At 38.4% G+C, this 23,987-nt stretch overlaps 1 protein-coding gene and 1 long non-coding RNA gene across 2 annotated transcripts; one reads left to right on the top strand and one right to left on the bottom strand.

Annotated features, from left to right (window-relative positions):
• Positions 1-1,227: 1,227 nt before the first annotated feature.
• Positions 1,228-2,699, top strand: LOC141628070 (uncharacterized). Its single transcript, XM_074441257.1, has 2 exons — positions 1,228-1,466; positions 2,168-2,699. The coding sequence occupies exons 1-2, from the start codon at positions 1,228-1,230 to the stop codon at positions 2,697-2,699; spliced, it is 771 nt and encodes a 256-aa protein (XP_074297358.1).
• A 17,880-nt stretch (positions 2,700-20,579) lies between these two features.
• Positions 20,580-23,038, bottom strand: LOC141627239 (uncharacterized). The gene is made up of 3 exons (XR_012536808.1): positions 22,669-23,038; positions 21,592-22,136; positions 20,580-20,970 (listed from the first exon to the last, which is right to left on the bottom strand). It is a non-coding gene; the product is annotated as an uncharacterized LOC141627239 (long non-coding RNA).
• Between the last annotated feature and the right edge of the window lie 949 nt (positions 23,039-23,987).

The following is a 23,987-nucleotide window of genomic DNA, read 5'->3' as shown; positions in this document are numbered from 1 at the left end:
GGATCCATTCCCACTACCAACATAGACGACATGGTGGATGCTACCGCATGGCATGAGATGCTGACATTTCTGGATGCCTGGAGCGGATATAACCAGATAAAGATGCACCCCAGCGACCAGGAAAAGACGGCATTCAGATCCGAGCAAGGTATCTACTGTTATAATGTCATGCCTTTTGGACTGAAAAATGCAGGATCTACCTATCAGAGGTTGGTAAACATGATGTTTAAAGAACAAATAGGCCAAACAATGGAAGTATACATAGACAATATGGTCGTCAAATCGAAGCAGGCTTCACAGCACCACCAGCATCTGGCAGAAACTTTCAATACCCTCAGAAAATATCAAATGAAGCTGAATCCGACAAAGTGTACCTTTGGAGTATCCAGTGGGAAATTTCTGGGGTATATGGTGACCCAGAGGGGAATAGAGGCCAGCACCGAACAAATCAGAGAAATTCTACAGTTGGAGTCACCACATAAACCAAAAGACGTCCAGCGCCTGAATGGAAGAGTGGCAGCCCTAAACAGGTTCATATCTAGATCCTCGGACATATGCAGGCTGTTCTATGATGTACTTAGAAAGAGCTAGAGATTCGAGTGGACAGAGGAGCATGAGAAAGCATTTCAGGAGCTGAAACGTTATCTCAGCACCCCATCACTCCTATCGAAGCCAGAACCAGGAGAGCCACTATTCCTGTACCTGTTAGTCATAGAAGCAGCAGTCAGTGCAGTACTAGTGCGAGAGCAGGAAGGATCACAGCACCCAGTGTACTACGTCAGTAAGTCTCCGCTTCCAGCGGAGACCAGGTACACGTCACTAGAAAAACTTATCCTTGCACTTGTTACTGCATCTTATAAATTGCGTCCCTACTTCGAGTTTCATACAATTTCTGTGATAACTAATTATCCTCTTAAGACCATCAAGAGAAAACCAGAATTGTCAGGGAGGATGGCTAAATGGTCCGTGCACTTGAGCGGTTATGATTTGAAGTTTGAACCCCGTACGGCCATAAAGTCTCAGGCTCTGGCAGTCTTTGTGTCTGACTTCTGTCCAGCTCTCCAGACCCAGGCAGAACAGGACATTCTGAGTCTGGAAGAAGATAAAGGGGAATAAGTATGGGAGCTACATGTGGACGGAGCCTCCAATGCCAAAGGAGCAGGAGTAGGGCTGGTCCTCAAATCACCCCAGGGAGAACTCATAGTCCAGGTTGTACGATGTGAATTCATGGCCACAAACAACGAAGCGGAATATGAGGCATTGATCCTGGGTCTGAAGCTGGCTCTAGATCTGAAAATCAGACACCTTCAGGTTTGCAGTGATTCTAAGCTTATATTTAACCATGTTAATGATTGCTATGAGGCCAGGGATCCCAGGATGATGGCATATCTAGACGTAGCAAAGGAGCTGAAAATCAGATTTGTCACGTTCAACATCAAGCAAATCCCAGGGACCAGAATGCATAAGTAGACGCACTAGCCACCCTGGGGGAAACCTTCAAAGCAGGAACCATCTCCACAATACCAATTATCCACGTGTTGGAGCCAGCAACACTAAAATCTCAGCAGGAAGCATAAGTGTTGTGCAGAACCAGCACTGAAGAAAGTACTCCAGACTGGAGGAAACCATACCTGGACTGGCTACATAATGATATCCTGCCAGCAGAAAAAAATGAGGTAAGGAGCTTCAGAATGAGAGCATCCAGATTCATACTAATTGATGGTGTTCTGTTCAGGAAATCCCTCGCTGGACCCTACCTCAGATGCCTGGATCGGGAAGAGTCTTAGGCTGTTTTGCATGGTTTCCACAGTGGAGAATGTGGAAACCATGCAGAGGGGCAGGAGCCTGTCCAACAAGGCACTGAGGCAGGGATACTTCTGGCCCACAATGCGCAAAGATGCCATAGAATTCACAAAAAGATGTGACGCTTGTCAGAGGCACGCCCACGTTAGCCACCAGTCAGCAGAGCCTCTGCATCAGGTTATCTCACCATGGCCCTTCATTAAGTGGGGAATGGACATCGTGGGACCATTACCCAGAGCACCAGGAAACAAAGTCTATATGCTCGCCATGACGGACTACTTCTCCAAATGGATAGAAGCAGAATCATCCTCCGAGGTTACAGAACCAAGGTGATATATTTCATTAAACACAATATCATATACAGGTTCGACATTCCATCTGAGATTATATGTGATAATGGGTCCCAATTCATTAGAAATAAGATAGAAGCTTTTTGTGTTAGGTGGAATATCTCGTTGCAGAAATATACTCCTAGGAACCCCCAGTCCAACGGACAAGCTGAATCCACCAATAAGATTATCGTCGAAAACTTGAAAAAGAAGCTGGAGGAGATTGGGGGCAAATGGGCAGAAGAGCTACCTCGGTTCTCGAAATGGGAGAACCACACCCAAGGTTGTAACGGGACAAACTCCTTGACTGGTGTTCGGAGTGGTAAGCGATCATTCCATCCGGTTAGGGTCCCAACCCACAGATATGGATGCATAACAGAAGATCGGAATCAAGTAGAAATGGCAAGCAGTCTGGACACGATAGATGAACTCAGAATCAGCGCCCAGATCAGGATGGCTTCCTACCGACAGACTGTGGCTAGAAGCTATAACAAGAACGTAAAAATAAGAACCTTGCAGGTAGGAGATCTGGACCTGAGGAAAGTCTTCCAGAATACCAAGAACTAGCGAGCAGGAATATTCGCCTACAACTGGGAGGGGCCATACCAAGTAGAAAGCGCAATTGGAAATGGAGCTTATCGACTCATGAATATGGAAGGACAAAGGGTTCCCAGATCCTGGAATATCACCCACTTGAAAAAGTATTTCATTTAAGTCACCAGCATGGTCAGCAACTGGGTACTCAACCTACCAGATACAGCTCAGCTAGGTTCTAGATATTGCTTTAAGTATTTCTCTGGCTCTGAATATTTTTCTGCAACTGAAAATTATTTCTGAGTTTAACATTTCATGGTTCTAAACACTTTACACCAATTTTGAATTTGAATATCTTTTTGAACATTCCAAATTTAACATTTCCTAGTTCTGAAATTTTTCTAGCATATTTAGATCTTAACACTTTCTGGTTCTGAAATAACTCTACATGCATTTTAATTATAAAATTCTTAAGTTATAAAAACCACTTTGAATGTTTTAAGTAAAGAATTCCTTTTTATTTCTTTCAAATAAATGGCCCAGTGAATAAAATGTAAACTAATCTAGCAGTGTCTGTATTCACTACAGAAGGCGTGTGCCCGTGGCTAAGCACGTAAAACCGGGATACCCAGCCTCCCGCGATGCATTAGCACCCACGCAAGCCTGACTCCTCTGAACGAGTGGGCATACTAGACCCCTTAGCCAGCAATCAAACAGCGATGGCCAAACAAACGACGTGCATGCACAAATCAAAGCACCAGAAACGGTACGACACAAAGATATACCCAGCAAAAAAATATTTAAGTTCAAAAGCAAAATGTGTCTGGCACCAAAACCAGACCAAAGTACATCAAACTGTTCAAAACGAAACTTAAATGTTACGCCCCGCAGGGCCAAAAACTAACTAAGCATGATAAAAGTCTTTCAGACATAGAAAAAGCTAATCTATATTAATATGATCCAATGCCTCTGAAGCAGTTGCCTGGGTGTCAGGAGCAGGAGAGGTCACCTCTTCCTCAGCACCTGGATCGTCAGCAGAAGCATCACCTGCTCCCACCATGCCAGCTAGTAGATCCAGGTTCAGGCCATCAGGGAAATCAGCAGCAAGCCTCTCCTCTTCAGCCTCTAAGTCCCAAGTCAAATGCTCTCCACTCTAAAACGCCTTTATACACTTGATCTTCGTTTCCAGAGCAGCATAAGTAAGAGCATTCACTAAAGTTTCCCCAAGCTCAGCATTCTTCCCCTTCAGCTCCTGCACCTCAGAAGCCTTCTCTTCCAGAATCTGAGAAACACGAGCCTCCGCATCAGAAGCACGTTTCTCAGCATCGGAATCACGTTTCTCAGCATCGGCTGCAGACTTTATGGCCTCAGCAGCACGTTCCTTAGCATTAGCAGCATTCTTCTCAGCACCAAAAATCCGTCCTTCAAAGATCGTAAAGATTACTCAGTAACTTCGCCGAGCGACCTCCTCCAGCAGACTCTGGGACTTGTCTAAATCAGCCTAGATTTTTAGTCTGCCCTCCTCAGCTGCTTTCATCTGCTTCTGAAAATCAGCATTCTCTGCTTCCAGGAGAGGTACCTTCTCCCGCAGGAATAGGGCCATCTGGAAGGACTGTCAAACCAGAGTAGAGTGTCAAAACAAAACAAAACAAAAAAAAACAAAAAAAAAAAAACTTGAAGCAGTCAGTGTCTATTCACCTCAAAGGAATGCTCAGCTGCACGATCCACCAAATCGTGCAAAGCTCTGGTCCCCAACGCAGACCTGGGGGCAGGAAACAGCAGCTGGTTCATTAAGCCCAGGTTATGCACAGATTTAGCCTTGCCAAAGTCGTCTGGAAATGTAAAGGCAACAACCCCAGTAGCAGGAGTAGATTTGGAAGTAGGAGTAGCCCCAGACGCAGGAGTAGCTCCAAAAGAAGAAGCAGCTCTAGAAGCAGGAATAGCTCTAGATGCAGGAATAGCTCTAGAAGCAGGGACTGAGGCAGCTGCAGACTCAGTAGCAGAAACAGGGCCGGAAGTAGGGGCAGGTCTGGGAACATGAGGTTTCGCAGAAGCAGAGGGCACATACCCAGGAATTGGAGGCCTCACGGCTAGAGGAGTGGCTTCGATGGGAGTCTTCTCCTTAGCCTGACCAGCAGCAGCAGATCTTCTCTTTGCATGAGGTCCAGAACCAGGGGCAGGGGCAAATTTCCTCTTCTCAACAGGCTTGGGAGCAGCCTCGACACGTTTCTTTTCTCTCAGAGCCAGAACGTCGTCCAGAGAAACTTTAGATTTTGCAGAACCTGGAAGCAGGAAAAACCGAGTCAGAACCAGAAAATATCAAATTTCCAGACGTAGAACATAGCCAAAAAAGGAGAGACGACGCACCGGTCGACATTGATTCACAATGTTCTTTTTCCTCGACTGTTGTCTCCTTCAAAACAGAGGCAAAGTCCTGAACCAGATTGGGGAAGATCCTATGCTCAGGGGGTCGACCGAATAGCTTGGAAAGGGACACGACTTCGTCAGGAGATGGAGGCAAGTGGCACAGATCTGCACAAAGAACCAAGTAAGGAAGTATAAGCATCAAGAAAAATACACAGAAATAAGAGCATGCAAATACCGTTAGTTGACCGCCAGGCGCTAACAATGTAGTCAGTAGGAGCAGGAAGAGTATCTACTTTCACAAAAATGAAGTGGGTGAACCACTTGCTATCAACCGGCTTCACGGGGAAAATAATGCAATTCTTTTCCCCATCTCGAACCCGGATGGTCACTTTACCCCAACTAAGGGATCTAACCGAAAATAGATGTGCAAGGTCCGGGAGACCGATCTCATAGCCAAAGCGGCTATTCATAGCATCGATAGTAAGCAAAGTCCGCCAAGGATACGGAGCAACTTGGCAAATAGCCAAGTGATTCAGGTTCAGAAACTCCTGAATCAGAGAAGGAAAGGGAAACCTCAGACCCAGACGGAAAGTATACTCGTACAAACATATCCACCCCTCCCTCATAGAGACGGCTTTTTGGCCAGGGGTTGGAATATGAAACACCACGTTGTCGGAAAAACCAAATGTTTCCTTGATATGGCAAGATCCTCTGGAGTGAAGTCGGAATCGCAAGAATGCTTGGCGGAAAGGACACCACCGGAGAGGAAAAGGTCAGGCGGCATCACCGGATCCAAAGCAGAGGTTGAAGAAGCGGTTTTTTAAGACATTATATGCAAAGAAAGGAGAAGAAAGCAAGAAGGGGACGAAGTACCTGTAGAGAGCAGCCGGCAGAGAGAGAGTTTGTGAGAGAGGAAGGTGAAAGAAAATAATAGTGAAGTAAAGGAAGTGGGGAAACCGAGGGGATATAAAGGAGAGAGAGGGAGAGTTTGTGAAAGAGTGGGAGAGTTATTGTGGCGGTTGAGAGGAATAAAGTGGGGAAGTTATCTAGGCTAAGGTAACTGATAAAGCTCCGTCAGTTCTCCGCATCGCGAACAGAAATTCCCGCCTAAAAGTATTTGAGACGGAAATTTGGGGGCAATTGTTAGGGATAAAAAATACCCTTTATTATTTATGACATGGCAAAGGATCATTAGAATATGGGAAGAGAAAAGAATTGATGACATGGCGCAAGGAGGACCACGGGATTGGAAGGCAAAACAAACACAAATTGGGTAAACTGAAAACCCATGTGCAAAAGGAGGCCACCAACCAAGTCAATCAACAAACTCCTATTCTTGAGGGGTTGACCTGATATTTAGCAACAGAAGCAGAGGCAGGTCAAAAACCCTAGTTCTGATTCCAGCAACTATATAAGCGCGAGAAGAGCAACACTCAAGGCATTCAAAATTCAACTCGAGCAACTCGTCAGTCCACAAGAATATCGTTTATACTTGGCAACAATCCACTAGCAAAAATAATCTTGTATTTCCTTACTTGTGCGTTTTCCCTCGATTATAGTGCAAAGTTGGTGGGATTCCGACTCCCCCCACGGTTGTTCCCACACCGGGTTTTCCGCGTCACCAAAAATCCTCCGTGTCATTTTCTTTCATTTCGTCTTTTCTTCACTCGTTGTTATTATTGCATCCAAACCGTAGTTGGCATTAGATTAATCACTATCACTCACCAATTAAATTAATAACTCAGTAAATTTTTACCAAAACAGATATCGTTCGAGGGGTGAAGGTGATTGCAGGGGCGTGGTGTATGCTTAGGCGTGACGGACTTGTAGATTGGTTGTGAGTGGGTAATCCATAATCCCAAGTCTCGGTTACTTGCTTTTATAGATGAAGCTTTTGGTGCTCACTCAAACACTAGTCGATCTAATTTAGCCAGATTTCAGTTATATCTTATTCAGTTAAAATAATTTTATATCTTTAAACTTAGTCAAAGACTTTCAAGGAGTCCATGGAGCTGACAACTATCAAGCAAGCAAGAGTTTGTTGGAAATATAAGATCATCTTTGACGAATAAGAAAGGAATGGCAGTTAGTTTAGACGAACTAAAAAAAAACTATAAAGCACAATTGCAAGAGAAGTATCGGGACCGACTCACGCTTAAACACTCAAATTCGTGTACGTGACTCAATCCCGAGGGGGCAAATTTGTAGACATAAAAATATGTCTCACATCTTTAAAATGGGTCAAAAGTCAAATGTTGACATTTGTGAGAATATCGTTTAAGAAATGGGTCGGTAAATTTTAGCCCGAACAAATATACGGTATTTAGTTCATCTTGTCAAGATATAACATCGGTTCAATCGGAAATTGGGTTGTGCCATATATCTAATACGAAGTATGAGACACAAATGATAAGTCCGAAAATAATAGTGCTAAGTCCAAATTGGACTCAATAAGCATGACAAGCCCATAATTTCTTATATCTTATAAAAAAAGAGGATACTGGCGTGACATCATTTTCAGTGTGCTTGTATCCTCCATTGACGTCACTATTTACGATTTTGCCATTCCGTGTTTTATTTTGCTCTGTTTTTCTCTTAATCCTACCTCTCCCTTCTAGAAGCCATAGTTTCATCTCCCTCTCTTCTCTCAATTTCTTCGCAGTCAGATCTTCTAATGTCACTACCTTTGCTTTATAGAGTTCGCCGTTTTTCGTTGTCGAAAACCTCTGCCCAACCAATTGTCTTTGTTGCTAAACTGTGAGTATTTACTTTTACATTTGAATTCTATTTTTTGGTATTTACTTAAGTCTACTGATGCTTCCCTTAGCAAGGTGCATAGTGAGGTGAATTCATTACCGAGCGTAAAGTTCTATTTTTTTTTACCGTCTGTTTACTGGGGTTCTGGGATGCTTAAATTACGGAATGGTCGGATGTAATCCGACAAAGTATTGAAGGGCATTGACATTTTTGTTGCGATTTGCACTTCGCTCAATTCCTTTTATCGTTCATCAAGTGTTTGATTAATTGTCCAAACTAAAATCTCATTGCTCTTTTTTCCTATTTGTCCATTTATTTTTGGGTCCTTCTCCTTCGATTCTGTATTTTATATGCCAACAGTATTCACATAGCTGCAAAATGAGGCGTATGACAATAGATTGAAATAAATTTGTCTCATTTCTTTTTTTTTTTTTTTGCATTGTTGGTTTTGTGAACAAGCGAGTTCATGAAATGTAATTGTAGGAGTTCAGTAGTAGGTAATTCACACTTCTATCTACATATTTCTTAAATGACACGATTGGTTTTCGATGCTCAACCATAAATGGACCTGTGATACTGGCGCCTGGCGGTACATATTTACATATTAGCTATATTACTCAGATTCGTTTAGAAGAATCTGACATGGATTGCGTGTCCAAATGTCGAAGTCAGAAATTTTGAAAAATATTCATATTTTGGTCTAAAATGAGGTGTCTAAGTGTCCGAGTGTCAGACATGGGTACGCGAGGAAATTAGAAGAGTCGGAGTAACATAGCATATTAGTGGAGCATTATTTGGGTTGACATGTGAGTGTAAATATTTTACCCAGGCTTCCTTTTTTGGGGTGTTGGGATCTTGATGTGATCATGGTAAAGGTTTGCGTCCCTTATTAGTTGTTTTTTAAGGTCTATTTCGTGTTAAATTTGCTACTCTTATTTAATTTACTATTCGTTATGCTTCTTTATTTCAAATTCAATATGCAGAATGTGTAGTAAGCAGTATATTAATGACGCCTACTTAGAGAGATTGTGTATAACTTTCGCGATGTTTGGATCAACAGTTGAAAAGTGTTGTTATGGTCTGCTTTGGTGCTATTGGGGGTGTTCCCGTTTAACGAAGTGAGTTCTTAACCATGAACCTTAGTTTGCTGGAAAACGACCTCTCTTAGTTGGTTTTACTAAGAGATATACTCTATTGTAAAATCGTAAATATTTTTGGGCCTATATAATCACATGATCGACCGCATAGTACACAATGTCCCCTTTTGAGACCAATAAGGTGTCCCGATCAAATGGATAAAATTTACAGTGAGCTGCATTGAAACTATCTATGGAGTAATTGTTTTTAGAAAGAGTTAGTAGTAACCATCTTCAATAGGTTGGTGGGTAAATTTGTTCAAACACCTGACGATTAGGAAGAGTAAGTATTTTTCATTGCAAAATAATTCTGCTTCAAATAATGTTGCTGCTGAATGATAAGGTAATTAGTACTCCATAAACACCCATTTCATTGTTATACGATATTGATTTGTTATCTTATTGCCATATCGAGTTTTGGGGTTGTATTGCACCTATAGCTATGCTTGTGAGCATGTTATTACTTATTTCCTTATTACTTGCATAGTATTCCGTATGTTTTACTCTAAAATATGTTTGTTGTACGCAACTCTTAATGGGTTTTTTCATATTAAGGGTAAAGTTGTGAACACTCGACTTCCTTTAACCATGCTATTTGCAAGAGCTCTCGAGTGACTAAGTTGGTAATATTTTTTGGGTCGTATATTTTCTTAAAGTATTCTGATAATTTTATTGTGTCACAGATTTTTGAGCTGCCACATTATCCCGTCTTCATTGGAGCTCAATTCCAATGTGAGTTTATGTCAAGACCCTGAAATCCTCTCTGTTGATAAGTGCATAAAAGTTGCTCCTCCGTAGTCCGTTCGTCCTTATAAACATGAAATACTTGTGACCTGTTTGTAAATAAGTTTTAGCGTCTGAAATGTCTTGATAAGGTTTTAGCACCGGTTGACCTTTTAATCTCATGCTTGGTTCATAGGTTTAATAGCAGCACCTGTTGCGGAGATGGATGATATTTCAGGGAGCCTTGTTGTTGTACATGACCCATTATTAGCCGAAAGGCCAAAGTACAACTATATCGTTCCTGCTCCTTGGTTCAACAACATCTTGTTCAAAGACAATGATAGGCATTGTAATGGTTCCATTCAGGCGGATTATCCAAATGATGATCATATTCATAAGGATAGAGCTAATGGTACGTTGAATGGGGTTTATAGTGACCGTAGCAATGTCGTCCTCATGAGTGGGAATGCATTATATGGCTCGAGAAGTCAGGATTACCTTAGCAGTTATTAGCCGTATATATTAAGCTTTACGTCAACGGGTTTTTAAGCATATTTATTTTGAGGTATTATGTACAGTTTCCTTTTTTTAGAAGTAAGATCGTGTATGATAGCAGTCATGACAATGCATAGAAACAGGTTGTATCACCTTTGTTTTTAGTCGAGATCGTCGGTTGCATGTGACATCCGACATTTGCTATGTGACTAGAGGATTTGCTTTGTATGTTTGATTGGTCAATGGTGTCTTATACAGTTATTTTGTTGTACCGATTTCGAGTAAGCCTCTTTTTCTTTGTGTATATATTAGTTGAAGGCTTGAAAAAATTAACCACCCCTCCACCCTTCCCCTGCAGATTGTCTATAGGGACCAAAGTAGTAGTAGTCCCTCCATTCCGGTCATTTGTTTACCTTTGGTTTTGGCACAAATACCAAAGAAAGAGGAAGGGTCAATTATTAGATGATAAATGAACCAAATTGAAAGTGTATGATCAAATAGTCCATCAAAAACATTTCTGAAATAAAAAAGTAAAGAATTGATTGAGACAACCAAAAATGGAACTTAGGTTTTAGACTTGGATCCCGGAAAGCTTCATTGCATGTATAGTTTGGTAACATGCCTTGTTTGCCGATTTTGTTCATAGTCTCTGATATTTGGTGATGCCAATACCGGTGATTACAATCATTTCAAGCCTTAATTACTGAATTAAGATCACCTGCCCATTACTTTTATTTTACAACACAACAACATTCACATAATAAAATTAATAACAATTTCTCTTTAATTAATGATGTGTTACAAGAAGGGTATAGTGGAACACGAGATGGGACACAAAATGGGACAGAGAATCCGCTCTCTTAATTATTCTTCCTGGAAAAGAAAATTTCTACGTGTTATCCCTGTGTTTTCTGAATTCCAAATTCTAGCAGATGTCCCTGTACTCCTACATATTTTTTACGTTAACTAAAATTAGTGCGGCAAAGGGGTAAAGTTGTGAACACTCGACTTCCTTTACCATGTTATTTACAAGAGTTTTTGAGCGACTGGAGTGGGTAATATTGTGTGTATCGTAACTACAATACACTACAAACTGAATACTACACAGCCACCTGACATGAGATAGCACGATAGGACCTGAAGTTGAACTTCTTTCAATTTCAGATGACGACTGAACAATTACGAACATGACGATATCAAATAATAATGTTAATAGAACATTAGAACATAAGGGATACAATAATTGTATAATATATTCCGTGTATGTTTTCTATACGTTTTATTGTATATAAATGAAATAAGCTCTTCAATACTTTTCATATCGATTTGTAACATTTCCTTATATCGTTTAACGTAAACAATTATACTATAAGTAACATCAAACACTACCGCTGCAATTTTGAAAAGTTAGATACCGCGTGCTGTGCACACGCATTTCCAACTAGTCTCAAAGAAATGGAAGACCATGCATTGTTGACGTAAAGGTTGGCCATGTGTATACATATTTCATCGTGGGATAATGATCAATTCTTAGACTATACTCCCAGGAGTATACTCCTCCATACTCCTCCATTTTTTTAAAAAAAAATAACAAATATAGTAAAATATAAAAACTACCACCCCACTCCCTCATTTTACTCTTACCTCATCAAAAACAGTTACCACAAAACAAAAGCCCCTTGTTTTCTTGCTCCCAGAATGTATGCATTTGTAGTCGTTTTCAATCGTTTGATCGGGTATGTTCTAATAATACATCAATACCCTAAAGTTAATTGAATTAAATTTATGTTTTATGTCAATATTCATTGTTAAATTGTTATATTAGGTGATTTCGGATTACCCTTTAATGTTAGATCTCTCATTATTCACAGTTAAATTGAGATCGGGTGTGATATTCATCATATGAATATCATATTCGCCGTCAATTTGATGAATATGTATTATCTATTGTGATATTCATCATATGTCACTATGATATTCATTTTACGTTTAGTGAATATGACAATGTAATCTAATGAATATGAGTTATGTGGCATGATATTCATTAAATGATACTATTATATTCACTTTTAATTAGTGAACATGATAATGTAATTTGATGAATATGTACCATGTAGTGTGATATTTACATTATGATACTATTATATTCACTTTGAATTTAGTGAATATGATAGTGTAATCTAATGATTACGAACTATAAACTTGATAAATTCGAGTACAAATAGAAGAAAAATTGTTGAATTTGAAGAATTTTAAATTTGATAAATTGGGCAATTTGGAAAAAAGAAAAAAAAAGAAAAAGAATAAACATACATTTATATAGTGGGTCGTTAGGGGGCGTTTGGTTGGAGGTCTATAAGAAAGGGAAAAGGAAACAAAGTTATTGATTTCCTTCGTTGGTGTTTGTTTAACACAAACAAAGAGAATGCAATTCCCTTCCTTACCTCTCAATCCATCTAATTCCTTACCCCACATCCCCTCAAGGTATGAGATTTCATTACCCTTGTTACCCTTCAACCACCTTATTTATCTACCACCATACTTACGACTCCCACCACACCCGTCACCATGAAGACGCCATCGCCACCACCACCACCACCATCACCACAAAAACCACCACCACAGCCACCCTACATAAACCACCACCACAACACCACCGCCACAACCACCATGACGCCACCACCATCACAATCACCATAGCCACCCTACTACTACCACCACCACTACGACGCCACCGCCGCTGCCACCACCACCACCATAACTACCCTACCTAAACCACCACCAAAAACCACCGCCATAGCCACCCCACATAAACCACCACCTCCATAACCACCATGACGCCACCACTACCATCACCGCCACCACAGCCACCCCACTGCCACCGCCACCATCACCACCACCACCACCACCCCACCTAAACCACCACCCATATACCAAAACAAACCACAACCCACCACACTTCATTTTCATGGTGTAACCAAACAACTAGTTAAGTTTTAGGTAATCCCTTATCTTTCCCCCTCTTACCCTTTCTAATTTTGTCTTTTTTTTTTATGGGTGTATACTACTCCCTACTCCTGGGAGTAGGATATAATTGCTTTTTAGTCAATAACAGAATTGCGTGTTGTTCCACAAATAATGGAAGATCAACGTGAGTTTAGCAAGTCAACGAGAGAAAAATATGGGAAAAGGTTGCATGAGTGAAGAATTCAGGGCTAGTCAACGAAATTATCCCGAGAGTTGTTTGCATTTTATTTTTACTGATTATAGTAAACAAAAAGGAGCAAAGTGGTCTTATAAATAGGGAGTACCACAAAAGAATCTCCATAATCACAAATAATCACCAAATCACAAAAAAGCACAACACTCTCAACAAAATATTTTAGAGAAAACAAAAACTTCTCTACAAAACATTCTCTACAAAATACTCTCCTAAGAGAAAAACAAGAGAGAAAATATATTCATTTCTAGTCATCTAGATTTGGATATTAAACTACTCTTTGACCCGACGTCAAACATCCATTGCAGTCAGTTGAAGAGAAACAAATCAAGATCGTCACGGGAGAACCAAGTCTTCAAATCAAGACCCTCCTATTCATTCAAATTGCGGAAATCGAATCAGTAGAATAACTAGTAGATTGTACCCTCAATCTTTTGATTAATAAAATTATTATTTTGTTGCATTTGTTTGTGTTTTCTCTATTTATTTGCAGATAAACACCAAATTTGTTGTTACAAATGCAACCGTATATAAGCTGCCCAAAATAGCCCTGAAAATCGCATAAAACCGTCCCAATTTACAGTCCCAAAAGTAGTACCAAAACGCCTTTTACGGCTCCAAAACAGCCCACAACCGAGTCAAGTTTAAGACAAAATTTCAAGGCAAGAGTAAGATGAAAATTCCTCATTTAAGACACTAACTCCATACACTAATAACACCATGAAACCAAAACAAAGACTTTTTCACAATATCATGTAAATTGCATAAAGATTCAAACTTTAAGACACACAAGAGGCAAGATACACACTTTCATCTTAAGACACTAAACTTGGTCACACATACAAGCTAAAAAGAAGTTTATAGAGTGTAATTTCGACATTTTGTCGAATAACCTATCACCGTTACCTTTTTTCTCTTCAAAGAATACACTTCCGATTCAAAACTACTCCGGGTTGTCCAAGAGCACACCTAAACACAAAGAAAACGGTTTAGTCAAGGAAAAATGTGCCCTATATGCACGGCTAGAATAAGGGGAAGAGGAAAGTTTGGTTCTTTCTTACATGAATGGATAGAGAACAGAAAGTGGAGAAGATAGACGCGAAAATCACTTGATTCGGATAAGAATTGAGCAAGATATGAAGGTTTTAGTGAAAAATGGTGGTAGTTGGAGAAATGGAGGCAAGAAGAAGGGAGTTTGCTTAAATTTGATGGTAGGTTGAAGATGATAGGGTTTTAAGTTGTTATATGGGTGGAGCGAAAAATATAAGGAAAAGGCCAATAGTTATCTTAAGCCCAAACTCTCATTTTAAGTCGATTTACACTAGAAATACGTCTCGAACCTACTACAAACTTAAGACGAATATTTTTATCAACATTAATATTATTATACATGTAAAGTCGTATTTTTATAAAAACGGATTTAAAATGCAAATAAAATGATAAAATGGCTAATTAAATTACAAATTCCAAAACGTGAATTTCGCGGGTGTTACAATCATCTCACCTTTTAAAAAGCTTCGTCCTCGAAACTTGAAAGTAGAAAAAGAAAAATTGTAAAGTTGAAGTCAGATTTTCAAAGTCGACCATCTAAAACATTTCCATGATTTTATACCATAAAAATTTAGAATTTCTTCAAAAGTTTAAAGAAGATTTTCCAAAAGTACAAGTTTCTCTTCAAAGGAACGAGAGAGTTCTCGTTGCGCATTCAAGAACATCGATATTCCACATCAAAGACAAGGTGAAATAACATATCATTTGCAGAAATCCAAAATCAAAATTCTTCCAAAAATATTTATGGAGAGTTTTCAAAAGTATAAGTCTCCTTTCCTGGAACAAAATTCCTCTTGTCGTGCACACAAGAGCGCTAACTTTCCAAGTCAAAGACAGGCTCAAAACAAAATCATTCGCCGATAAGCGTAGGACAAGTTATTAGACATCTTTAATAACGAGTCCTAGCATCCCATCAACGTCAAAACCAAATGAAAATGATAATCCACTTAAATTTCTTTTTCAAAAGCCACATTGAAAGTAAAAGATCCATTTTCAAACTCTAAAAGAAGTCAAGTTTTTTGAAAATGTAACATTAAACTTCGACAAAGATTCAAATTTTTCTAAGAATCCACCAAATTGAAAGCAAACTTTCATTTTCATTCCTTTAAAATAAGAAAAGTTTTGCCAAAGTAACACAAAATTTTAACAATGAACTCAAACCGGTAACTCAAAATGGTTAGAAATTGCACAAAATGAAAAGCAACTTAGACACCATAATTACAAATCACGCTAAGGAACCCAAACTTAACCAACAAAAGGACTACAATAACATTAGAGTAACACTACAATATTACAATAACACTACAATAATGCTACATTAACACTAGAGTAACACTACTATAACACCACAATAGCACTACATTAACACTGGAGTAACACTACAATGACACTAGTGTTATTCTTGTGTTAATCCGATGTTACTCATGTGTGTGTTATTCTAGTGTTACTCTTGTATTACTCCGATATTACTCATGTGTCTTAATCGTTTGTTTTCCTCTCATTTTTCGCCTCGATTGTTTATTATGTAAATTATAATAATGGGTCGTGTGAAACTTCAAAAGGAAGAAAACAAAACAAATCGATAAGTAACATTCTCAAAGAGAAGAAATGGACTCATCAAGAAGCATATGAACTCTCGATACTATGTGTTATTGATATTGCCCTTATTATATTTAGGCCCGATAGGACAACGACCTGCTTGCTTAAAAGTGGATTTTTAGCTGATGCTAGATACACTTACTAAAATGTGCCGATGAAAAACTAGAAAATATAGCCCGGTAATATCACAATAACACTACAATAACACTAGAGTAACACTACAATATCATTACAATAACACTACAATAATGCTACAGTAACATCACAATAACACTATAGTAACACTACAATAACACTATAGTAATACTACAATAACACTACATTAACACTAGAGTAACACTAGCCTAACACAGTTGAGTAGCACTAGAATAACACTACAATAACACATCGTTAATACTAGCGTAACATTAGTATAACACTATAAGAACACTACAATAACACTAGAGTAATACTACAATAACATTAGGTCAACACAGGTCTTTCAGGTCCGGTTATTGGTCAAGCCATCTTTCTTCAGTTTATAAGTGATTAGATTAGTCCGTGTTATCCCATTGTTACTCTATTGTTACCCTGTGTTATTCCATTATTACTCTATTGTTAACACGTGTTATTCTATTTTTACTTAAATGTTAATGTTACCCCATGTGCTAGTGTGTGTTATTCATGTATTATACATGCGCTACTGTTGTGTTATTGTGTGTTATTCATATGTTACTCTGTATAATTCTATTGTTATTCTAAATGAGTGAATAATAATGAATCGAGTAACAAATATTACTAACGAGAGTTCAATATGAGTCAAAAGTCGCTAAATAATGTGTTTTCAATTGGTCAAGTCATATTTCTTAAGCTTGTGTTGGGGAAGCGTCCTGTAAACCTTGTGTAGGAATAGTCTCACCCAACAACGATACTACGAAGGAACACACGCAACGAACGTAAGTAAGGGCAAATAAAGTGACACCACAATTTCTCACGTGGAAACTCTTCTCAACTAAGGGAAAACCACGGCTCTCTCAACAAATTAATTCACTTAATAAGATATTACAAAGTTCGTAAGTACAATCACTCACACTAGTATTGTCACTTTCTCTCAAACTTTGCCTCACTCTTATTATTTGTAATGGATGTTGAACACTCTCTTTTCTCTCTTTCGAACAAGAAGTATTCTCACCAATATAATGTAATTTGTCTCTCTATATTTTTGTGTGTGTTATAATACTACCACTACTAGCTATTTATACTAAGTGGCTTTCAAAAACTCCTAACAAGTCACTAATTGTTGTAATTAAAAACAACTCTATAACATCTTGAGCATTGATGTTCTCTTTTCCAAAAACGTAATGAATCTACGTATTTTGCATTGTAACATCAACACACTTATTTCACCTTTTAATATTTGGACTTTGGGGTGATTAATCCAACAATTTCCTCCCTCGACCCAAAGCTCCAAATACTTCAACTATCTCGGAAAAGCGGACTTTCTTCTTTATGTCGGCCTTTCTCTTCACGCTATGTCCATCTACATAGCAAATGTTATTCTTCGTTTTCACCCCTTGCATCACCAAGCTTCTCCCACGATATACTTTGCACCATTTACCACAACCAACATATCGGTTCCCTTGAGTCGTCAACACACCCAAAGAAATAATGTTGGAACAAGCTTTAGGGACATACCTCACATTTTTTAAAGTTCTTATGGTGCCATCATGGAGTTTCATTCTTACACTCCCTACACCCTCAACTTTTAATTTGAGGCCATCACCCACTTTGACATGCCCAAAGTCTCCATTATTTTGCAAAGTATCAAATGATCTTTGGTCTTTACACACATACACAGAGGCACCCGAATCCATCACCCATTTTTCTCGACACTCCACCTCATCTTGAGAAGTCAAGAATATGCCTTCATCATCACTACTATTACCACACACCATATTGGAAGAATCGCCTAAATCATCAACCTTAGCCTTGCCCAACTTTTCTCTTAAAGACTTCACACTTTTCAAGTCTTCCTTCATTATTGGACAATTTCGTTGAATATGACCTTTCTCATGACAATAGTAGCACTCCACACTATCCATGTCCTTCACGCGCGACTTCGATCTACTTCTTTGGCCATTTCCATGTCTGTGTGACCCTCTCCCTTTTTCACAACCATCTGCCACTAGTGCCCCATCACTTGATGATGCATCTCCATCTATTTTCGCCATCATCCTCTCATTTTCTCTCACCACCGTTATAGCTTCATCCAAAGAAATTTTCTGTTTACCCACGAGCATCGTCATCACAATGGGTCTAAAACTTTTCGGCAATGAAGCTAGTAACAAGAGAGCTTGCTCTTGATCCGTTATCTTCTCATCGGCATTCAAGAGTTGACACACTAACTGGTTGAATTTATTTATGTGGTCTTGTAAATTTGTATCACCCTCCTCCATCTTGAGTTGATACAACTCCCATCGCAAACATAATCGGTTGGTGAGCGACTTTGACGCATACATGCCTTGTAACTTTTCTAACAAGGCCCTCGGCTCCTTCTCGCTCAAAAGATTATACTTAATCTCCGGTGCTACCGCCAACCTTATCATACTCACGGCTTTCTTTTTCTTTGACTCCCAATTAGACTCACTCATCTCTAATGGCTTAGTCAATTCCAAAGCCTCATCAAGACTCGACTGGACTAGCAAGTCTTCAACTGTGCTTTTCCACACCATAAAATTCATCTTCCCATCAAACAATGGAACATGAAATTTCTCCGCCATCTTACTTACGATAAATAAGTTCCTCCCTAAATCGGAATCTCCCACACTTCCCAGTATACAAAACCTTCGGCTCTGATACCACTGTTGGGGAAGCGTCCTGTAAACCTTGTGTAGGAATAGTCTCACCCAACAACGATACTACGAAAGAACACACACAACGAACGTAAGTAAGGGCAAATAAAGTGACACCACAATTTCTCACGTGGAAACCCTTCTCAACTAAGGGAAAACCACGGCTCTCTCAACAAATTAATTCACTTAATAAGATATTACAAAGTTCGTAAGTACAATCACTCACACTAGTATTGTCACTTTCTCTCAAACTTTGCCTCACTCTTATTATTTGTAATGGATGTTGAACACTCTCTTTTCTCTCTTTCGAACAAGAAGTATTCTCACCAATATAATGTAATTTGTCTCTCTATATTTTTGTGTGTGTTATAATACTACCACTACTAGCTATTTATACTAAGTGGCTTTCAAAAACTCCTAACAAGTCACTAATTGTTGTAATTAAAAACAACTCTATAACATCTTGAGCATTGATGTTCTCTTTTCCAAAAACGTAATGAATCTACGTATTTTGCATTGTAACATCAACACACTTATTTCACCTTTTAATATTTGGACTTTGGGGTGATTAATCCAACAGCTTGTAAGTGACTAGATTGACTCGTGTTATTCCATTGTTACTCTATTGTTAACATGTGTTACTCTAATGTTATTGTTAACTCAATGTTTCTCTTGTGTTAGTCTGTGTTATTCATGTGTAATTTATGATTGGCTCGATTCATCGTTATTATACTAAGCTTCGGGTTTTCTACTCAAAAAAAATAAAAAATAAAAAAAAAAGAGAGGGAGAGAACTGTACAGAGGATCAATAGTGAAGAATGTATAGTAATCTGTATGATCTTGCGGAGAAGGGAAATTAAGTAGATGGGAATCGAAATTAAAGCTACATCAATAGATTAAGATAAAAGGCAACATGTATTTAAGAAGAAAGTAAAGTCTAATAATCAAAGAAAACTAAATCTGTTTCAAATCCTAATGGAAAATTCATGAGCGGAAAACCTAAACTGAAAATCCATGGTCATATGTAAGGCAGGAGAAGTTTATAACCAACCTAATTATAGTAACATAAGGCGGCGACAAAACAGCGGCAACAGCTTCATTTTGTACTTTTTAAACAACAGTATAGTAATGAATTCACTTTAATAGCAACACAGTAGCAAGGTATTGAAGGCGTATGGCATATAATTGAAAAACGCACACGTAAAGAAAACAAACAACCTTGACCTTTCATCGAACACATAGTATGCGATGTGCGACTCAACAAGATCAACTTTGGATAAACATGGGAAAACGCATCTTATCATTGAAATTTATTTCACTGTGCAACAAAAATAGTAAGAGGAACACTTAAGTTTTCAGAGCTAACCTTTCAATTGTTAATGGCTTCATATGATAAGAATAATGGAAAATTGATTAGTTGATACTCCCTCTGTCCCGGTCATTTGTTGTCCTTTTCCATTTTTGGGTGTCTCAGTCATTTGTTGTCCTTTCTATTTTAAGAATGAACTTGATAAATAATTTGATCATTCACACTCAATTTATTCCACTCATTATTTAATTTATTGCCCTCTCTCTCTCTTTCCTGGTCTTCGTCAAAACCAAAGCGACAACAAACGAATGGACATTTTATGAGGGAGTATATCATATACCGAATTCTTTTCGGATAAGCTTGTGTAAACGCCATTTTACATTGTTGTAGTGCCAAATCAAAAAATAAAACTAGCAGTAATGTGACTTGATTAAATGAATCTCCAATGAGGGTGAAGGCCCATGAAACATACTGATGAAACATACGGATAACTTATGTTGAGGTGTTATACGCTCATACTCATAGATGAGAAAAAGTCAATGGCAACGGTCACGGGCACCTCTAACGGAGCCAAACCAGGCTGATCGGAACCACCAGCAGAACCTTTCGTCACAGAACTGCTGCTAGCATCGGAACACTGCCCACGAGCCACCATCGCTTAGTGAGCCTCAGTCGAGTGGCGCACTACTATAGCCAGTAGCCTCGATGCGGCACCGACACCACCATATGCATCAACAAGTCGTTCCTCTGTCTCCTTACTCAGTTTGGCAGCACCGGAAGATCATTGTCATAAAATCATACATTGTCGCCCTTCCAACTGATATGCAGTAACAAATCATTTTCATTGTTATGCAGCTTATTAAATGAGTTTTAATGATATTAATAATAATGGAAGCATTGACTACATGGAATTTATCACAGCTACTATGAACCGCCATCGACTCGATAAGGAGGAAAATCTACAGAAGACCTTCCTATACTTTGTTAAGGATAACAAGTGGATTAGTACCACTGATTCACTGTACTGAACGACTTACTGAACTTTCTACGCTTCTTATACCGTTATACGAAGTACTTGTTCACAGTTGTTTTTTCTTTTGTCTGATAGATATATAACGAAATAGGAGCTTAGAAAAGCCATGAAGGAAAAGCCATGTAGTAATATGGAATGAGAGATGAGGCAGCTATAAAAGCTTTTAAAGCTAAATAGCATAGCCCTAGCTAGCAGGCATAAATTGTCATAAAATCATACATTGCTACCCTTCCAACCAAAACGCTATAAAATCCCATAGCCCTGGCTTCGGTGCACCGCAATATCCTAGACCAATCCCTTCAAACCGCATACCGTCATCCGAAACCTCTGCTTGCCCAACATTCACATAATTCTCAAGCAAATAATTTATCACTTTTAGTAAACAGGAAAGAAAAAGAGGAATACCTCTCAACTGAGGCTCATGATACCCATATATAATGTACAACGGGTATGCTTGTCGTACTTGTAAACAGGTTTATGGATCTGAAGTTTGATATCCCCAGAAGAAACACTTTGCCAATATCCCATTATGATAATCCAAGAAAAACACGTTTTCTCGAGCCTGAAGAGGTTCAGAAACTTGTCGACAGAGAGAGACGTATCATCATACAGTAACGACAGGTTTCAGAATCCCAGCATATCTGAACCTGAAATGGTCTCCCTATATTCTCTTAGACAACAGCAGGAATTCTCAAGTTACTTCAACCGCAAGTTCGATGAAATGTCCATTGGTAGTATGCAAAAGAAGAGTGGTTATGATGATTCAGTGGTTCGGAAGGTTTCTGCTATTTCTAGAATTCCAAGGCTGTCTACTTCTGTGAAAACCACTGCTTGCCCAACATTCACATAATTCTCAATATATCAAAGTCCTTTGGTACACGCTTGAGGTTCAGATGATGAACTCATGCCCCGACAAGGTATACTTCATAGCTAATCATGATAAATGTGATCTGATTGACAACCGTTTTAGTAAACAAGATGTTTAATGCATCAAATTCCCTAATAATACTCACAATTTCAACAGATTCAGCAAAATGTTTAACCGATCACTCAATAAAACCGCAAAATGACCATCTGATAAATAAATACTCGAGATTCAACAACAAATTTCAAACAAATCACTAAACCAGACAAAGATTCAAATAAATGACGGAAATGAATACACAACTGTAATTTGTGGACATTAGTTGATGTAAGATCTTAAAGGTTTCCCTACCAAATTGAATAAATAACCAATCATTACAATTAACGACTAACAATGTTAATAAGCGAAGTACACAAACAATTCACTGAAAAGAGAACTCCTTAAATTTTGAATAATATTTGAGGAAATACAACACCCAAACATAATGAATAAAAGACCTGAAATATTACCTTAAATCCTCATATCAACATCAACATAAAAAGCATATATATACTGTAATTTAATCTAAGTCAAACAATTACAAAATCAAAGCATCAAAAACAAATTCATAAAATCACCTGAATTAGAGTCGAAACTAGAACATGCGAACTTAAGAACATGTCGAAAAGCGCCATTAATAGGATCAGAAGAAGAAGCGTAAGAAAGAAGAACGCTTCGATGTGTCGAGTCAGATCAGCGAGTTTTTGAGTCGATTGCGAGCACTCGGAATCAAGTTGAGAGACTCGGTGAGTCGACTCGGAAAGGTTAAGGTCGAGTTTAGGAGATAATGTGGAGAAAGAAGTGATAAAAGTACCTTAAATTGCAGAGAAAAATGATGATGAATTTGGAAGAGAATACAGATGAAGCATGTAGAGTAACAGTAGAGTAACGGAAGAGAGGAAGGACTAAGAACAAGAATGAATTTGATCTCGTAGAGAGAGAAACAAAATAAACAAAATGACGAAAAAGAAGGAAAAACTATTTATATATGACACCAAGATTAGATTTGGACCACTGATCTCTAATATAATTGAATGGTCCAGATTTGTGAGCCCAAACTCACCATAAGAAATCAAACTCACAAAATCCTAACTCTGAGAGAGAAACTGCATCAGGTGAGTCCACATATCTTATGTGAGTCCGTTCCGCGAGTCTCCACCATTAAATCTCACACAAATGAATGGCTGAGATTAATCCTAGCTCAGCCTATATAAACATACAATTCTAATCCAACAGTTTCATAACCCAATATCACTTTGTCTCCCTTCCCTCCATCTCTCTCTAAATTTTCATCTTCTACAGATCCCTAAATTCTAGGTTTCCACTTTCCAACAATTCATATTCATATTCAATTCCAATATTACTTTCGTCAACTTTATCAATTTAAGCAATTCACGATCTACTATTTAATCAATTCAATCAATTCAGGAACTCATGATTGAATCAGTCTAATCAATTTTAACAACTTAATCAAACTCCGATTTCAGGTCATCTAATTGAAATCGCGATTTTCAATTGATTTCCAGGTTACTCCTAAACCTTCTAGTTGTTTTCAAATTTCTTATTGAATTACAACAATTCGATTTTGTTACTGAATTTCGGCTTTATTTAATCGATGTTCAACTAAGAATCTCGTTGATGCTTTTTGTTTCTCAGATTTTATTTTCATTACTTGTATGGTTATACATGATATTGAGAACAACATGTGTACAAATAATTTCATTACTGATTTTACTTTTGAGGTTCTTAGAATGCATTTTAATTATGTGTATAAATCTTTCGGAGATCTCGTTTTCATGACGATTACTGGAAACTTGAAACCTCTAATTTTTGTAATTTTATATAACTTGTGTTATTTCTGATTGTCCTCGCTTCGTGTGATTAAATTTGAAACCTC

This window comes from Silene latifolia, chromosome Y, assembly GCF_048544455.1.
Source record: "Silene latifolia isolate original U9 population chromosome Y, ASM4854445v1, whole genome shotgun sequence".
In the NCBI taxonomy this organism is placed as follows: Eukaryota; Viridiplantae; Streptophyta; class Magnoliopsida; order Caryophyllales; family Caryophyllaceae; genus Silene; species Silene latifolia.
Note: the sequence above shows the minus strand (reverse complement) of the source record. Positions and strands in the feature narration are given on the sequence as shown.

Excerpts from the sequence above, each read along its gene's own strand:
- LOC141628070 (XM_074441257.1), top strand. The coding sequence starts at position 1,228 with ATGGCCACAAACAACGAAGCGGAATATGAGGCATTGATCCTGGGTCTG. Across the intron at positions 1,467-2,167 it reads CCAGGGACCAGAATGCATAA|GTTCGACATTCCATCTGAGA; the intron begins GTAGACGCACTA and ends TATCATATACAG.